This window comes from Podarcis vaucheri, assembly GCF_965113315.1.
Source record: "Podarcis vaucheri genome assembly, chromosome: 14".
In the NCBI taxonomy this organism is placed as follows: Eukaryota; Metazoa; Chordata; class Lepidosauria; order Squamata; family Lacertidae; genus Podarcis; species Podarcis vaucheri.
Window position 1 is genome coordinate 32,122,529 of NC_138752.1, and position 18,787 is coordinate 32,141,315.

The 18,787-nt window shown below is 45.4% G+C and overlaps 1 protein-coding gene across 5 annotated transcripts in view; it reads right to left on the bottom strand.

Moving 5' to 3' along the window:
- The window catches only part of LOC309518896 (testis-expressed protein 2-like), a 29,637-nt gene that overhangs the window by 3,313 nt on the left and 7,537 nt on the right, over window positions 1-18,787 (bottom strand). For 4 of the 5 annotated variants that reach the window (XM_082199465.1, XM_082199464.1, XM_082199466.1 and 1 more), the window contains 9 exons: window positions 10,497-11,869; window positions 7,746-7,946; window positions 5,951-6,263; window positions 4,681-4,913; window positions 3,586-3,732; window positions 3,189-3,288; window positions 2,333-2,465; window positions 990-1,127; window positions 46-258 (listed from right to left, as the gene is read on the bottom strand). In XM_082199465.1, the coding sequence (XP_082055591.1) occupies window positions 46-258; window positions 990-1,127; window positions 2,333-2,465; window positions 3,189-3,288; window positions 3,586-3,732; window positions 4,681-4,913; window positions 5,951-6,263; window positions 7,746-7,946; window positions 10,497-11,843 (2,825 nt within the window). In that variant the 5' untranslated portion in view covers window positions 11,844-11,869. Of the gene's footprint in view, window positions 1-45; window positions 259-984; window positions 1,513-1,898; window positions 2,466-3,188; window positions 3,289-3,585; window positions 3,733-4,680; window positions 4,914-5,950; window positions 6,264-7,745; window positions 7,947-10,496; window positions 11,870-18,787 lie in introns of those variants that run through there. The other variant, XR_014213640.1, reaches the window with a different exon arrangement.

Consider the following 18,787-nt stretch of genomic DNA (forward strand, 5'->3'; position numbering starts at 1 on the left):
CTTGCCTTCCCTTTGCCCTAGTCTCTCTGCCTTCTAGCTTCCTACCAGATTCGGTCAGTTGGGGGCGGTGGGATGTTGACAGCCAGTGTGCCTGTCAGCTCTTGGACCTCCACCGTCAAGAGCAAGGGGGTGTTGGAGACCTCCTCTATCTTCTTCTTAATAAACTCGTTCTCGGTGGCCTTCTGGAAGTACTTGGACTTGGCAATCTTGTCCACAAAGCGTAGGATCTTCCGGCTGGTGCTGTTTCCGCTGACGTGGCTGAGAGACAACAAAGTCAGGGTCAGCCTTGGTCCACGAAACATAGGCGAGTCTTGGGCAAGGGACATATGCCAAAGTCAAGGAACATAGAGTATGTGACCCCCAAAGTTGCTGAAAGTGGCAATTTGGTCAGTGTAGACTTGAGTTTATTTGCTTATGACATTAATATCCTGCCTTTCTTCCAAGGAGCTCAAGGTGGGGTCAGAGGCACCAGCTTGCGAGGGTGTTGGGGGGGGGGAATGGCGCATGTGTGGCATCAAGCGTGACATTGACATTGCGTCATGACATTGATGCGCGTGACATCAGGATATCGGGAGGAGCTGTGTGTGTGTGGCTTCAATGGCAGGTGGCTTCTCCTTCACCTCCTCCTGGTGCCACCACTGGCAGGAGGCTGCTTCAACCCTTCTCCTCCTCCATGGCAGGAGGAGGAGAAGGAGCCAGCCAGTGGAACCTCACCACGCTCCAGGTTTTGCCTCTGCACTTCTTGGACATTGGAGGTGCCCAGCACCTACCCCAAAAATATTTGAGGGGTCCAAAAGGGCTCGGCCCCAGGAGCCGGCACCCCTGCGTGGGGTTCATAGCTCTCCCCTCCCCATTTTTGCCCTATAGCTGCAGGGGCTGATGGGAGTTGTAGTCCCAAATGGCTGGGGCTGATGGGAGTTGTCGTCTAAAGCATCTGGAGGGCAACAGGTTGTTGGGGGTTGTTCTGTGCTGTCTCTAGTTGGTCTTACCCTTCAGCCCCGGGAGGGGTACCCCTTTCTCCTGGGACCCCTGAGGGCTCCATGTTGGGGATGTCTTCCTCGTCCGAGGACCCAGCGCTGGAGGACTCTGCATCGCTGTCAGCCAGAAGGACTAAGCGGAGCTTCACACTGCAAGGGGAGAAAGAGAGAGAGGACCCTAAGCAACGTAAGCCATTTGCAAGGGCCAAGGTAGGCCTGCCCTTGCGCAATGCTGTGTGCGTCAGGGACTGCCTGCGCTATGTAATTCCTTTCCCCTGGGGATTAAGAAGGTGCATCCTGGTGACTGTGACCTACATAAGAGGATGAGGTCCAGAAGGGAGTTTCTCAGCAGCCGGGAGGAAACGGCTGGGGAGCTTTCAAGTCAACCAGCATCTCTGTCTGTGGAGTAGCATTCCCGCCTAGCAAAACACCCTCGGCCACTGAGTCTCAGCAAGGGAACACCTGGCTTTCTTCCTACCATCCTCCTAGGTTCATTTTCTCAGGTTCATTGTGCTTGTGCTTTCTGCATTAGCTGCTGGAGAGAGAAATGCGTGCGGAAATTGCTTGTATCGCCTGGTTTGTCCCATGTTATAAAAATACAAGCATGAGGTACGTCACACCCAAATTCAACTGCCTGTGGCAGCTGCCTCACTCAATCTAATGAAAGCACCAGTTCTGCCTAATGATTTACAGCTTCTGTTCTTATTCTTAGCACCTTGAAACTGAGCTCCTTTTACTAACCAGAGAAGGAAAAGGTGCATTTGGTGCAAAATTGTGTTATTTTATTTGCCAAACCACAAAAAGGCAAATATAAAATAAAAGCCCGTAGGTGTCAATGCCATTAGGTAATATCTCTCAAGCCCCCGCCTCTCTTTCTTCCAGCTATTTACTCACCAAAAGTTACTAATGCCAAATACAAACCAGAGAACCTAAGTAAACAGTCCTCACCACCCTGTAAAATCAGATCTCCATCTTGATTAAACGATGGACTCTTTCCTAGAACCAATAATTCTCCAGCTGTCCTGCCTCCTGTTGTGGCAGATGAGGACAGATGGTTGATGATCCCATCAAACAGATGGTTCAGCACAATCTCTCAGAGAGAGCACAAGTTGCTTCTCATTCCTGTCGTCCCCTGGCCTGCTTTTATCTGGTTGAAATGTAACCTTCGCTTGGCTCGCCAGGCCTGTAAATAGATCCTTTGCCCCCATTAGTGGAGTCGTCTAATCCGAACTTTTCCTAAGAGGCTATTACGGCATATCATGATTTTCCAGGCTCTTGTAATTAAAGGCCAGATTTGTTGAGAATGGAGAGCTAACACTCTTCGGACTGGTGCTGGGCTGGTGGGCTGGCCTTACCCTTCCCGGCCGTCCTCTGCCTTTCCACTCTCCTCTCCCAGGGCTTCTTTGCCTAGTTTGTACAAGTTCATCTTTGTTTCCAGGGTCATCTGCAGGGATCCGCTGTAGGTCACTTCCATGTCCACCCAAAGCCCTGCAGAGTGGAGAAGAGGACAGAGGTGGTCACTGCCAAATGGAGATCTGCATGGCTGTTGAGAAGGGATGAGCCCTTCGGTCAATGTGGATTTCTCTCAGTTTCTCATTCCCCCCTCCCCCAAACGTAAGCATTGTTTGGAGAACCTCATTATTTCATATACAGTGGCTAGATATTTCATACACACATATACTCATATACATGCATAATTGCTTACACATTTAAATTCACTGTCATCTGGGTTCCTGATTATTTATTTAATCTTTTTATTCCATAACATTTATACGTTGCTTGACTGTAAAGGAAAACCCTCAAAGCGGTTTGCAAAGAGAATAAAACAATAAAATCATCAGTTAGAAAAGAAGTAAAAACAACTCTTTAAAGCGATATAAAATTGGCAATCACCTAAAACCAGATTAAAGCATACATCAATATTCTTTATGTCTGGGTAGGCTTGTGTAAACAAAGCAAGGTTTTAGATTCCAAAAAGAGCACTGCGACGACACTTGCCTGATGTCAATAGACAGAGAGTTTCAGTATGTAGATGCCGCCACACTAAAAGATTGATTTCTCACAAATGTGAAACAGGTATTATGTTCCTGTGACTTTGTCTTTTTGTCATTCATATTTGGGGAAACATTCCTTTGAGGGGAAACATACAGCCCCACCACTAGAGGGAGGCAGTGCAAATCTGTTCCCCCCCTGCATGCTGCTACAGCTCACCTCGGTGATCGATGGTCGGGCTTGATGTGCTGAGGATTTGTGGGATGGAAGTCCCCATGTCCAGTTCAGTGAGTGTGAGCTCGTTCATGAAGTACGGCAACTGAGTTAGACCAAAAGAGAGGAAGGAGAAACAACAACAATCTGGCAGGAATGGAAGTCAAAGAAAGGCAGAAACAAAAAACTACTTTCCAGTGAAACGCCAGTATATGGGGCAAACCCCATCTTGAAAACTTGGAGAGCTGCTGCCAGTCAGTGTAGGCAATACTGAGCTAGATGGGTCTCATTAAGTATGAGAAAGAGGCCTAGGTTCCTAAAGGGAAGGTCTACAGCTCAGTGGTAAAGCATCTGCTTTGGACACAGAAACACAGGCGAAGAGAAAATGGGCCAATTTCCTTACCTTGATTCTGCCTAGTTTCTTCTGAATCTTGTTTGAAACTAGGTCTGCCCAACATTTTTCCCGTAGGAAGTCCCAAAACATTCTCCCAAGCACCGCATTGGCCCAAGCCGTGTTTGTGTCACTCGTGACATTTGTATCCCCAAAGAACTGAAAAGAAGGAAAAGGGAGTCACAGCACTACAATGTCTCTTAAATTCTGTATAGGATCATCCAAGATCAAGACATTCTAAACACCTGTAAGTGCTATAACATGTGTTATTGCTCTAAAACATTTCTGTCAATAGATTGAGATTGGGCAGGTGCCTTCACTATATTCTTTTAGACGCCTGCTGAAAACATTTATGTTTCTGTAAGCCCACCTAGCCATATAATTCAGCTACCTATGTTTGTTTCGAAAGTCTTACCAAATGATCTGTGTTTTAATGGCAATGGTTTCATGCATATTTGCTTTCCAATTAATTTGTGGATTTTGGCTGTGTTTTGAGCTCTTTGATCACGTGGTTTATAGATCTTCTAAATAAATAAGTAAATGATGTTGTTTATCCTCTTTGGCCTCCTCCAAAAGCTGAACAGAGTGTGTCTCCAAAACATTCTCCCTCCTCTGTTAATTTTGTTGAGTGTTCACTAGAGAGTCACTGAAGGTTTGCCAAAGATCTGCCGCATATTTGTAATCTGCATTTGGCATCGAATTCAGCTTGATTTAACAAAAAACCATTGTATGTGCTAAGACTTACCTTTGATTTAGGGCAGGCTTCCTCAAACTCAGCCCTCCAGATGTTTTTGGCCTACAACTCCCATGATCCCTAGCTAGCAGAACCAGTGGTCAGGGATGATGGGAACTGTAGTCTCAAAACATCTGGAGGGCAGAGTTTGAGGAAGCCTGATTTAGGGTGAGGACGTAAGGGCCTAACTAGACAGTATACATAAATGTGCAATGACCTCCTTTTATTTCTTTTTAAACAATGCAAGCAGTTTTGGGGACAAGTGACTAACAGGAGGGAGTGTTTAACCCCTTTGCCTTCCTTCCCCATGGGGGATGATATTGAAAGCATTTCCCTCTTTCTGGATTACCTGGTAATCTCAGAGGTTTTCTCACCTTTTTGGGTGTTGGGCTGCCTGCCGTACTGTGGGAGGGGCTCTCGGGTGGGCTGGAACATTTCCCTGTTGGGACTATTCGGGACATGTACATGTTGTAATCCAAAAGGAGCTTCTCCCGGACATTAACAACCAGGTCCTTGGGCTTGATGAGAGAAAGGAGGTCATCAGTGCTGCCTCTGCTGCTGCCACTGCTGCATGTCCCCTTTCCTGATGGGCTGAGCTGGTTTAGACCTGGCCAAGAGAAAGAAGGGGAGATGAAAGCCTTGCTGCCTTCGGTTAAAGCAGGAAACTGGGTTTTAGCCTCGGGTTTCTGAAAATCTTTATCTTCTGTTTCTTGGCAAATGTCTTGTTCTTATGAATTAGAAGGTAGTCTTATGAGTGTGTGGGCAATATCTGATCAATTTCCAATGCCAAAGGGAACGCTGAAGCATTTCCATTGCTCATACTCTCCTTCCTCTCCTGGCTTTAGCGCTTGCACTACTGTTTGTCCCTTCCTATGGCTAGCAAAAGCAGAAGGAAGTGATGCAAAAATTGAGGATTTGGGGACTAGGGTGTAATGTCTCCTGCCTCAGGAACCCAGTGCTGGCAGGAGGAGGATGCACCAGTCACCCCACCTGAGGAATAGCCCTTTTACACTGCACCAGCCTAAGGACATGACTCTCCCACAATGTCTGAAAATTATTTCCTAGCAGCCTTTCCTGCTCCGCCACCTTGCAGGAACCGTTGACTATTCCACAGGCCCTTTAAATGCCACAATCAGCCTTTCCAGAGGGGTGGAGTCACTGGAGGGTCAAGCCCAGCAAGCCCTTCTCAGATAACTCTAAGCCAGGCACCCCCAAACTCCGCCCTCCAGATGTTTTGGGACTACAACTCCCACCATCCCTAGCCAACAGGACCAGTGGTCAGGGAAGATGGGAACTGTAGCCCCAAAACATCTGGAGGGCCGAGTTTGGGGATGCCTGCTCTAAGCTTTCGCTGAGGCAACATCTTCCCAGACGCAGCTAGCAGGACTCACTGGTTTTGTGAACAGCATCTCAGGAGTATCCCCCCTAAAACACCCAAGTTAAAATGAGAGAAAAGAAAAGCTTGTGCCAAGCACATTTTTGTGTGTGGTTGGAGCAGACCCTCCAAGTGTCTCTATTTCCCAGGGACAGTCCCAGATTTACAGAAGCTGTCCCAGTTTCTGATTTGATCTCAGAATGCCCCACTTTTCCTCAGGACATCCTTATTTTCATCAGAGAAATGTTGGAGGGTATGTTGGAGCTCACCTGTGACGGCGTTACGCTGCTCACAGCTTTCTGCCCGGGAGGCCCTTGCAAGATGCTGGAACCATTCCTCCTTGTCTCTCCCTGTCCTGCCAAAGAGGTATAGAGTCCTTTCCTGGGGCTCAGCTGGATGCGTTGGAGGGGTCTCTTGGACTGGAGACAGCCTTCTCTTCATAGCCTTCTCTCTTGAGTGCTCCAAGTCATGCTCACCAGAGCCTTTGCTACTTGAGTCGTCTTGCTCTGGGAGGAGAACGCAGATGGGGTATTTCTTGTTCCACATCCTCTTGCGAGCCAGCCCAGGTGGGAAGAGGAAGACCTAGAGCACCAAGGGAAGGTGTAAACTCCCAGGGGACTGCAAATCATACTAGCAATTGTTCAGTATATGCTGCAGTAGTACCAAGCTGCAAAGATATCGCTTCAGGCAGAGGTAGCCAACAGTGGCGTAGCGTGGGTTGTCAGCACCCGGGGCAAGGCAAGTAATTTGCGCCCCCTAACCTGTGGATTTGCGCCCCCTAACCCTAACCCCCAGATGTTGTGCCCGGTGCGGCCGGCCCCCCCTGCACCCCCAACGCTACGCCACTGGTAGCCAATACAGTGCCCTCCGAATGTTCTGGACTAAAATTCCCATCAGCCCCAGCCAACACAACCTATGTTCATGAGTGGGGGGAGCTGTGTAGGATTTGGAAGGCATGATACTGGCTCCCAATGTCCTAGGCTACGGGATCAACTGTTTTTATATTCCTGCATTGCAGACAGTTGAACTAGATGACCCTTTGGGACTCTTCCAACTCTACAATTTGATGACTATGACTTTATTCATAATATTATTTCATGGAGAACTTTTGAAACAACAATGGAACACTAGCTCCGCTCAAGGCATTATGAAAAACAGCAACGACTGACAAAAGATAGACATAATATACTACAAGGACAGGAAGAAACATCATGGACAGAATAATTGCCATACACAAGAAGAACAAAGAGAGAGTTTGAATGCTTCGCCTGTAGGACTATAAATCATTTAATGTGTTAATGCGAATGGAAGTCATTAAAACTGCAGTTGCGGTATAAGGGTTTGTTATTCTGACTGGAGTGTAATGGAAATTTATAAGATTTTGGAATGCAGGAATATAGTAAATCATCAAACCATCATTCTAGCATGCAGGGGGGGGGGCACCTAAATTGTATAATTTGGCTTTTGAATGACTGGCATTATTAATGGGATTATTGTTATAATGAGGCTTTTCTTGGATTATTGTAACTGAAAACTAATAAAAAAATTTTTTTTATTAAAAAAAAATACACATTATTATTTCTTTTTGCCTTTTACTCCAGAGAGTACCCAAGCGGTTCACAACCAACAACAATATAACAATAAATAATGAAACATCAATCAAATGCACCGGTAAAATTTTACAGTTATCATGAAGCTAACAACTGGCATGAATAGCCTGGCAGTGCTGGTGCAAATCTGAATGCCAGTTGCTGGAAACCACAGGAAGGGAGAAGAGCTCTTGTGCTCAGGTCCTGCTTGCCTGTTTCCCACAGACATCTGCTTGGCGACTGTCAGAACAAGATGCTGACCTAGTTGGGCCATTGGCCTGATCCAGCAGGCTCCTCTTCATGTTTCCTACTTTGGCCTTTGCCTTGTTTGTATGAAATGCAAACGGCATGCTACTCAACAGGTAACCAAGCACCTGCTCCTTGTCTTCCTTCCACCCCTTGCTGTTTGCTAGCCCACTATTGTGAGCGAGCCCCCGTCCCCGTAGTTTCAACTCCTTGCCCATCAGTGTCTCACCTTTGCGCCAATCATTTCATAATGGCGGTGACTAACCAAAGTCACCTTGAAGTCCTCTTCCTCAAAGGTGGCTCGCCGGGGGATATTGTTCTTGGGGTAGGAGAGCGTCATGCTGGTGTCTTCCAAGGTCACAAACACAGAGTGGGTAAGCGATGGGTGGTAGATCTCTGGATCGTAGAAATACATTTCATTCATCCACCCCTGGAAAGAAACAACTCTGTTTAGAGTGGGGGAGGTAGCCAGTCCACACAGTATAAAACAGAGGTAGCAAACGTGAGGCCCTCCAGATGTTTTTGGATGGACTCCACCTCCCATCACACCTGAGTCCTGCAACAGCTGGAGGGCACCACATTGGATACTCCTGGTATAAAATTGTGTGTTTTATACTGTTTTGAATGGAATGAGGGCCGTATCCAGTGTTTGTCCTACTCAGAAAATGACCCACTGGATATGACAAACTTCACTAATTTTCATAGGTCTACCCTGAATAATCAGTGAGTTGCAGACAACCCTTAGCCTTTAGACTGTCTTTCTAAGAATGCATTGATTTGCATTTTAAACATTATTATTAATAACAATACTGCTGTGTTGTGAGCTACCTTTGGAAAAGCAACATACAAATAACAAGAAATGAATAAATAACTTTAATAATAAGGCATAATAATATAAATAAATATTTAACAGCCTTAACAGCAAACCAACAAAAAATGATAATAATAGTGTGTCGCCGGATTATTCGAGGGTGCCTTTTTAGTTGATTAAAAAGGTTTCTAATCAATTAATCTAATTTATTAAAGGGGATAGTCCTAGTTTTGCTTCTCAGTGGAAGGATTATCTCTTCTAGTGGTGTGTGTGAGAGAACTGTTTCAGTGTTGAACAAATCCATGTTGAGAGAGGAGCTTGGGAACATTGGGGGTTTTTTTTACTACCAGCCCTTCACCCTAAGGTCCCAAGTCAGGTTACGACACTAAAACAGAATATTATAAACAACTTAAAGCAACTCTTTAACTTTCCTCCTCGTTGCCTCTGATGGAGACTGTGCAGCAACAGGATGGGAGATGAAAGCCTCCGCCTTTGTTGCTTGGCAACCATTATTCGTGCCTTAAGTAGGCCGACACCTCCTTGAAGCTAAAGATGGGTGTACTCTCCCAATTTGGCGTCAGGCTAACATGGAAATTATCCGAATTACCTGGGGACTTTAATCAGAGCCAATATGAAGCCTGAGGAAACCCAACCACCCATTTTTTCTGATGCCCTCCACAAATGCCATCCGCTCCCCTCAGATAACTTAATCAGTGGGAGCTGCAATGGAGGTGTGGGGTGGAGGAAAGAGAACGCTTGTCTTCTTTTCCCTTCTTTGCCCTGACATTAACAGCCTGTCAAGGTTGTTGTACTCTAGGGCTGATCCTACTCAGAGTAGACCCATTGAAGTTATTGGAAATCACTAATTTATTAATTTCAGTAGATCTGTTCTGAGCACTACATACAACTCTATATTTCATCCCCGCCCCCATCATTTCATGAAGAAAAAATAGATACAGGATTTTAAGTCCTCGTGAAAATTATCCTAATATAACATTGTTGCAACTAAATTCCCCTAATATTTTATGTATTTTTTCACTAAAATTTTTATGGACACCTTACCCTAGCATTTGCATTTTTGCACATATTATTAGACTGGAGTGCAGTCTAATTCAGAGGGGTGCAAATTTCAAAGGGTGGCTGTGTTTTGGTTTGGTTTGGAAAGTACAGATTAGGTTGGTTTGCCTTTAAATGCAAACCTAAAAGAATTCCCTGGCCTATCTCTACCTGACATACTGGCTATGCAGGTTGGGCTAGGATCTAGGAGAGCAGGGTTCAAATCCCCACTCAGCCGTATGAATCTCCCTGGGTCACCTTGGGCAAACTACAGCCTCTCAGCCTAACCTCCCTCACAGGGCTGTTGTGAGGATAAAATGGAATGGGGAAGAACACTGAACAGCAGTTTGAGATTATTAGAGGAAAGGTAGGTTATAAATGCAATAAATAAATCTATGAATGAATGCTGGGGCAACTGTAGAGAATGGCTGCCCCTTCACTGACGGATCTTGGCCAACCCCACTACCAAGGGCTCCTTGTTAAGAGTGGGCAATGTCTGGCCTAGGACTGACTGATTAATTGATTGATTGATTGATTGATTGATTGATTCCATTTATAACCTGCTCTTCAACCCTAAGGTTCTTAGGGTGGTACAAAAACTAATTCATTAAAAAACATAAATTAAACATTATATGAAACCTTTCAACCAACTGGACGGCCAATTGGTCAGGGGGGAAAATGGCACCCCAGGGTTTTTCATTTCTTTTTCTTTTTCATAAGCTCTGGGTTTTTCTGGTTAGTATAGTTTCTTGTGAAAAGATCAGAATCTTAGGTTGTTGTCAAAATGTCAACCTGCCCTGCCCAGTACGGCTAACTATGTATAATTTCATAAAAAATTTTTAAGTATCAGTTGCGATGTCTGGAAACAAATGACAGTGACAGGGTTTTTGTTTCAGCATTCTGCCTCAAATTGGTTCCACTGGGCAATTTGTTGGGGATGGGCTGTAGCTCAGAGACAGAGCATGTACTTTGCATGCAGATGGTCCCGGGTTCAATCCCCAAGTAGGACTGAGAGTTCCCCGGCTAAAAGACTGGAAAGCCACTGCCAGTCAGTGTAGACATTACGAGTCTATATGGGACAAATGGCCAACTTCCGACACCCCTATCTCCTACCTTAAGAATGTTGGGTTCCTGGGGCTGCTGATTCAGCGTCTCTGATGGCAGCTGGTCTAGAGATGTCTGCCTTTTCCGTGGAGACAAGGAACGCTTTGGCATCATCAGAAGAATAGTGAGGAAGCCCAGCATGAACCCACATGCCAAGCCAAGGCAGAGGCCTGAGATGTAAGGAGGCAGCGGCAGCACAAAGTAGTGGTAGGCCAAGATGGCGACGCAGACAAGCGCTTTGCATGGCACTCTGCTACAAGGCTTGGTGGGGCGGAGGATGTCCAGAGGTGGAAGCATCCGCACTTCCTCCGTGCCACTGCTTTTGTCCGCAGCAACCTCCACCACTTGGATGACATCTCCATAGGAGCAGATTTCATACTGGCAGTTCAAGGAGGCACCCCATTTCTGATCACTGGGGCAATAGTCCTCCACTTGGCTCCTCCCAGATGGCTGTCCTGGAACAGCCCCATGCAGTTTGGTCTCTTGGGTGGGGCTCTCCTTGTCTTCCAAAATGGTCTCCTTGCTGTGGCTAGAAGGGGAATCGTGGCCGTGGTTGCCAGAAAGTGGGGATCTGTGTTTTGGTGAAACATTATTCTCATCCCCCATGATTTTGCTGAGTCTGCTAAGGGGTTCATGCATGGCCTCTGAAAACCGCCTTTTCGTGTCCTCAAATTTGGCTTCCTGAGCCTTGAAGAAGCTGCTTTTGCTCTCTGAGGGGGAAATGTTGGGGGAGGAGGGAGCCGTCCTAGAATCCCCATTTTTGCCCTTGGGATGGGTGATCTGCCGCCATCGATGGACATTGAGCTTGGAATCGGACTTGGACTGTGTCACCTCTGGCTCCAGGCGGGAAATCTCAGTTGAAATGGATTTGACCAAGCTCAGCAAAGGTTGGGGCTTGAGGGAAGAGGCATCCCGGGGCTCAATTTCAGTTGAGAGGGATTTCACTAAGTTGATTAATGGCTTGGGGCCTTGAGGGTTTACAAGGCCGGTTGATCTCTGGGGTGATAAACTGGGTGAACTGGAAGTGGGGAGGGTGGGCAAGAAATCCAGTTCAGGAGGAGACGGCAGAGGGGATGGCATGTGGAATGTGGACTCTTCCTGATGTTCATCCTGTTTCCCAATATCTTCACACATAGAAAAGTGGTCGGGTGAGTCAGGAGTTGCATCTTCCTCATCATCTAAGGCAAAGATCAGTTCATTTCCATCTACACCTTCCCAGTCATCTTCTTTGCTGGGAGCAGCAAGGTGGTTGGCTAACTGTTGGGAACTAGCAGGTTTGCCTTCCTGCTGAGGGTACGGTTGGGAAGAAAACTTTGCAGTCAATGGACCAAAAGTGATTTGAGAGTGGTCAGCCATCTTTCACATCCTCCCCGACACTGAGCCTGCAAAAGTGACGGGAGACATTCAGAGACATGCAAACTTCCAGATTAAACCTCATGGAATAGAAATATACCTCCAGCCCCAAATAATCTCATCATGTAAGGCATTATTCAGTTCCATAAATTTTTACAAACTACGGTATTGTCAGCCCCTGTGCTCGTGGGCATACAAAGCCTGAAAAAACTCAGGTCAAGGTAGCCTGAAGGCACATTTCCCCACAGCTAGACTCACTCCATCATCAAGATCTTCTAAGGAGGCCCTCCTAGCTTCCTCAGTGGTGTAAAGCTGGTGCTCTCCAGTTATTTCGGACTACAACTCCCACCAGCCACATACATTCGTACCTTGGTTTTCGAACAGCTTAGTACTTGAACGTTTTGGCTCCCGAACGCCACAAACCTGGAAGTGACTGTTCCGGTTTGTGAACCAGTTTTGGAACCCAAATGTCTGACGGGGCGTCCGCAGCTTCTGATTGGCTGCAGGAAGCTCCTGGAGCCAATCGGAAGCCGTGCTTTGGTTTCCAAATTTTTGGGAAGTCGAATAGACTTACGGAACAGATTCTGTTCGACTTCCAAGGTACGACTGTAGTTGTAGTCCAAAATAGCTGGAGAGCAGCGGTTTTGCAAAGGCTGTCCTGTCCTTGAAGTGTCCTCCCATAGGTGATACAGCAGGCAATAGTGATGAAACACTTTCACTGTCTAATGAAAACACATCTCTGACCAGGCATCTCCAACAGATGCTTGTGGGTTTTTTTTTAATTGCCTCTGGATCATATTGCTAAGTTTTAAGGAGTTTTTCACTGATTTTATTGCTGCGTTATTTCCTTGCTATAAACCACTTTGAGATATTGTCTTGAAATAAAAAGCAGTTGAGAGATTATTTTAAATAAATAAAAATCATTGTCTGGACTACATACTTAGCTTCGTTTTGCAGAATTTTCATGGCCATTTTCTGCCTAAGAATGCTGGGAACTGTAATCTGATGAAATGGTTCTAAGCATTATCTGTAGGAAATCCCAAACTTCCTCAGTAACTCTCTCAGAGTGGAAGGGGGGGCGGGGACGACGAAGCTGTGGTACAGATCTGCCTGTAAAGTGGAACTCTACAATCTTCCTCATTTTTGAAATGACAGGATTTTAAAATTCAACAACAGAGCAAGATGTGATGGCAATTCAGACACTATTCAGTGGTCTTTTTTTCCTTTACTTCCCTACCTGCATTATTTAATCAATGCATAAGAAGAAGAAAAAGAAGAGATTATCAAAATAAAACTTTTAGCCTTAAGGCATATTCAGGGTAGATTCCCTGAAAGTAATAGATTTACGGTAAGTCAGTTATGCCTATTTATTTCAATAGATTTACTCTGATTATGACAGTTTCAACTCTTTGTCTTTTAGGACCATTGATCTTTATAGTAACATCATCTATATTGCCAGCATTTGGCTTTACTGGGAACATTTATTCCCTTTTTTTTTTTACTGGGAACATTTTTAATTGAATCACACTTTACCAAGCTGTGTTCTGGGTTGTCATCGGGTTTTCAGATTTTTTTAATTATTATTTTTAGCTTTGTAAACTTGTATTTTTAACTGACTTTAGCTTTCAGCAAGAGTGACTCATGCATTGTCACATTAATCTTAAATCCCTTGGGGAGTTTTAAAAAGCAATGAATTAAAAATAGGTTGTGCTGCAAGGGAGATTCTCTGCTGAGAGTTCTATTGGTAAAAAGTTGTTTAAAAAATAATAGGTCAGGGATATACGCAACCCTGGTAATACTCCTAAAGGTCAGAACATCAGAGTTCTGACCTTTAGGAGTATTACCAGGGTTGTGTGTATGTTTGAGATTCTGCATTAGAATAAATACTGAATGTTTCCTGAGTGCAAAATTCATTGTCCTCGGAATATCTGCTTCCATTAAATTTTTTTTTTAAATCAAGTTTCTACAGATCTCATCATGGTTTTCCTTTTTTGCACATAAATTGGTTAACTTGGTGCAGAAATTGATAGGGTTCCCCCATATGACAGATATATAGAGTATTCATTTGGATCGGCCTATGAGGTGTTTATATGTTTATATGTCTTCCCATTAAGGCACCCTCCCATCCATGCTTTCTAGTGCATTCCCTTGTCATTTTTACAAACTGCAGAAAGCCCAATTCTTTTTTTAAAAAGAAGTTTTGTTACCCTATGGCAACTGAGTACTTTAACCCACTTTATGATGACACTTAACCTCATCACTGTAACCCATACGTTGGCAACTTCAATCCTGGATTACTGCAATGCTATCTACTTGGGAATGCCCTTGGACCTGGTTCAGAAGCTGCAGCTGATGCAGAATGCTGTGGCATCTGGCTGACCCTGGCTGCCCATCTACTACTGAGCTAGGTTAAGAGTCCTTATCTTAATTTGCAAAGCCCTGGACAACACAGGTCTAGGGTACACCAGTGACCACCTGAAGCCTTATATCTCAGCTAGATCACTGAGATACAGTGGTACCTCGGGTTAAGTACTTAATTCGTTCCGGAGGTCCGTTCTTAACCTGAAACTGTTCTTAATCTGAAGCACCATTTTAGCTAATGGGGCCTCCTGCTGCCGCCACACTGCCGGAGTATGATTTCTGTTCTTATTCTGAAGCAAAGTTCTTAACCTAAAGCACTATTTCTGGGTTAGTGGAGTCTGTAACCTGAAGCGTATGTAACCTGAAGCGTATGTAACCTGAGGTACCACTGTAATCTGCAGCAGCATCTCTGATCATTCCCAGAACTGGGGAGGCTCATCTGACAACAACAAGAAATCGAGCCTTTAGTGTCATCTGCCCAGTCTTGTGGAACACCCTGCCAATGGAGATTCAGCAGGTGTCTTCTGTTTCAACATTTAAAGGCCTGCTGATAACTTTCCTATTCCACTATGCAGGCAATTAAGATGTACCCTTCTACAGTAGCTGGCTGATTTCTGATTTTAACTTTTTGAATATATATTTTCATTGCATGGTTTTATGTACAATTGTTGTAAACTGCTCTCACTTTTTTTAATTAAAACAATTGTGCAAACCTAAATTACCTGGTATAACCTCTCAACAAAAAAAAACACACCCCAGAATGAATGCTTAATAAAGACCGGATGTAGTCAAACCTCTGTGTAAACTCTGCACAAGCAAAGCTGGATGAAATGGTCAATTAACAGGTCACTTGGATGAGCTTCTGGACAGATGCCAATAAGCAAAGAGGTGCATGTGGAGGCTGGGGCAACTCACCCTCTGATACTTCACTGGGACAGGTTTTTCATTGCCCAGGATTGCTGCCCAGGGCACTTTCCCATCTATTGTTGTTGTTATATGTATACTGCCCTATACCTGCAGGTCTCAGGGCAGCTCACAACATAAAATCAAAATATATGAACACAAAATACATAATAAAAACAAGAACAACCCAGTACTTTGCCAGCACACAACAAGGAAAAGTTTGCTTCACCTTCAGAACATTCTTTGCGTTTACTCTGCCAGGACGCATATTCTCCCCTGATTTTCAAGCTGGAAACCTGCTTGCTCCTTTGTTTATTTCTGGCAAGCTCTTTTAAGCACTTTACTGGCATGAATTAATCAGAGGCTGCAATGCTGTTGCCCCAGCTGCCTTTTCTCAGTCTGCACATTGTAGGGCCTCCATGTTCCTTACATTTCCCCAATCCCTCTTCTTCATGAACAAAATGAACCTGAAATAACGTCTCCAGTCTATCTGGGGATCTATGAAGAGGCAACAGATGGGGAATGGCACCAGTGGAGTGTAGGTTTAGGAACACAAGAACACAAACAGCTGCCTTATACCAACTCAGACCTTTGGTCCCTCTAGCTCAAGTACTATCAACACTGACTGGCAGCAGCTCTGCAGGGTTTTAGACGAGTTTTTCCCATCCCAGCCCTACCTGGAGATGCTGGAAATCAAACACGGGAACTTTGTGTTGCAAAGCAGGTGCTCTGCTCTCCCCTCCCTCTCCCTGCGAACCAGTTTCAGTCAGCTATGTTAGTCTATTTCCCTCACAGCAAGAGAAATATAGTTTGAGGAATCTGCAGCCCTGGCAATAGTATAGATATTTCTTGGCACTACTTGTTTTGTAATGGACAAAATGCCCACCAGCTGGGTGGCACAGAGATGGTGTAGTTCTTTTGACTATTGCTCACATTTGCATGCTCACAATGTATTTTTGACCCATTGCACCAGTCCGTATTAAGCAGAGCAGTCCCTCCAACAATACCGTAGGTGTGTTAGTTGCTTGTTATGCAAACAGGTTTGAGATGAGGGTTGGGATTGGAGAAATGGCTGCTGTGATGTCACAGGGGCACTAATGGCTCCCAAAGGTAAGGAGAGGTTGCAATATCCCCCTATATATGCCACAAGGAGAGGTGAGATTTGGAGGGTCTGTCTCCCAAGTGAAAGATCCTACCCCCTTCAACTCCCAGGGGGGTAAAGAAAGAAAGTGCAAAACTATTGATCTGTCTCCAGCCTACATCTCACTCAGGGGGTCAGCATTTTCTCTGCTGTCAATCACTGAGTCCTGCCTTGAGTGGTTTTTGAGTATGCAAAAGGCAGTCCCCATTTCCTGAGAGGTTATTAACTTGCTGAAAGCACAATCAATAGCACAATAAAGATGATCCAGATTTAGAAAGCTCATTTTCTTGAGAAGGAACTTGGAGTACACAGCAATTTGTAGAAACCACTGAAAAAGACTGCCTGGGGGGAATTTAAAACTGTTTTTTTTAGAAGGTTGCTTTAAAGTTTTAATTATATTAGTATTGATACCTTTGCTGCCCTGGGCTGCTTTGGAAGAGAGTGTTTGTTATAACAACAACTACAACAGGCTATTGTGGCAAGATGGGGAGGAAAATAAATTAGCGGAGGACACCAGAGTCTCCCAGAGATGTTCTTGGTTATAAATATTGCTGGTTTTGTAGATTTTGAAGCTAGATGTGTCTGTCCAGATTCCCTAGTCTAAACCTGCTTGGTAGCAGATCAGGTCCTATAATTCAGCGTGCGCCTTCCTGCACCAGCTCCTACGAGGGTGGGCTTCGTAAGTCCATATCTATCCTGCTCACTTTAGAAATCCTTGCTCTTTAAAGTACAGAACATAGGACGGTGTCTTACAGTGAGTCAGACCGTTGGCCTACCAAGCTTAGTATGACCCACAATAACTTGAGGCGAATCTCCAGGACTTCAGAGGGGAGAAATTCCTAGCCCTATGTGGAGATGCCACCAGGGATTGAACCTGTGAACCTTCTGCATGCAAAACAGATGCTCTACCACCGAGAGATGGCCCTTTCACCCAAACATTTAACATCCATCTAACAGCTCATTCAGGGCTGGGTTCAGGGTCAGTTCTAGGCCATGAGAAGCAATAAAAACAGAGCATTGTAATCACTGACGTTTCTTCCACAGCGTGTTGGAGAGCATTAAATGTTGGAGAGCATTCTATAGCATCACAATAGCTAATACCTGACTAGGCAGAGGGGCAAGAGCTCTTGGGATAACAACAGGCTTAGGACCTATAAGGAGGATGGGGGAACATTTGACTCTCCAGGTGTTGTGGGGCTCCAACTTGCATCAGCTTAATCATGGCCACCAGTCAAGGATAATGGGAGCTGAAGGGGCCCTATCCCTGGCCTAAAATGTAGCTGACAATCCATCTAATAGACTCCCGTCCGCCATTCCTGGCTTTTTTGCTCTTTCTTGTTGCCTTGTAGGAAACAGGGAAAATGGCACTTCTGGGCGCTCTCTTCCTCCTTCATGCCAATCTGGTGGTTTGGCTGCAAATTGTTCTCATCAAGTATAGCTTGTCCTGCCCCCTTTGAAGAGACGTATCAATTATAGAGTCAGGAATTCCCTCGTCTAATTATCTCTGATTGAGCATCCTCGCCAAAAGCTAATTGCTGCCGTTATTAGTTCTACAGTTGAAATGCTTTCCTCAGCTGCAGGACTCAGCCCTCATTCGCTCCTCGATTAAAGCAACACCCGCACTTCAAGCTAGCGTAACTGGCGAAACCTCTCCTCCCTATGGAATGCTGGGAGATGTCGTCTTCTGAAATAGCTTGGGGCACAATCCTGCCCTTGACCAGACCTACTGGAGAGGTCCTGCAGCCCTAAATCTCATAGGAAATTCCTGGCTGACCTTCAAGGGCAGAGAGAGAAGCACCCTGGGTCTTTAAGGCTTTCTGGGTTACTGCAACATGCTCTATGTGGGGCTTCCCTTGCACTTGATTCAGAGGCTGCAGTTAGTGCTGAATGCTGCAGCATGATTGCTGACAGAAGTGAGGCCCTGTCAGCATATCAGGCCTGTGCTCAGAGATCTGCGCTGGCTGTCAATTTGCTACTGGGCCAAGTTCAAGGTCTTACTTTTAGTACAGTGGTGCCTCGCAAGATGAAAAGAATCCGTTCTGTGATTCTCTTCGTCTAGTGGTTTTTTCGTCTTGCGAAGCAAGCCCATTGACGGATTAGCGGATTAGCGCTATTAGCGGCTTTTAGCGGCTTATCTGCTGATCGGATCAGCTGATAAGTGGCTTAGCGGCTTAGAAAAAGGGGGGGGGAGGGAAAAAAACCAGCAGGAACTCGCAAGACATTGTCGTCTTGCGAAGCAAGCCCATAGGAAATTCGTTTTGCGAAGCACCTCCAAAACGGAAAACTCTTTCGTCTAGCGAGTTTTCCGTCTTGCGAGGCATTCGTCTTGCGGGGCACCACTGTATATAAAACCCTTAATGACTTGGGAGCAGAGTTCAGCTGCAAGATTGCCTTACCCTATATACGCCCATTCAGCCACTTTGATCGGCAGAACTGACCAGGGGCGGAAGAAGGGGGGCGGTTTGCCCAGGGTCTCATCACTGAGGGGGGGTGACATTCAGCACGCCACCCGCCCACAACTCCCAAGCCTACCCCGAGCTGT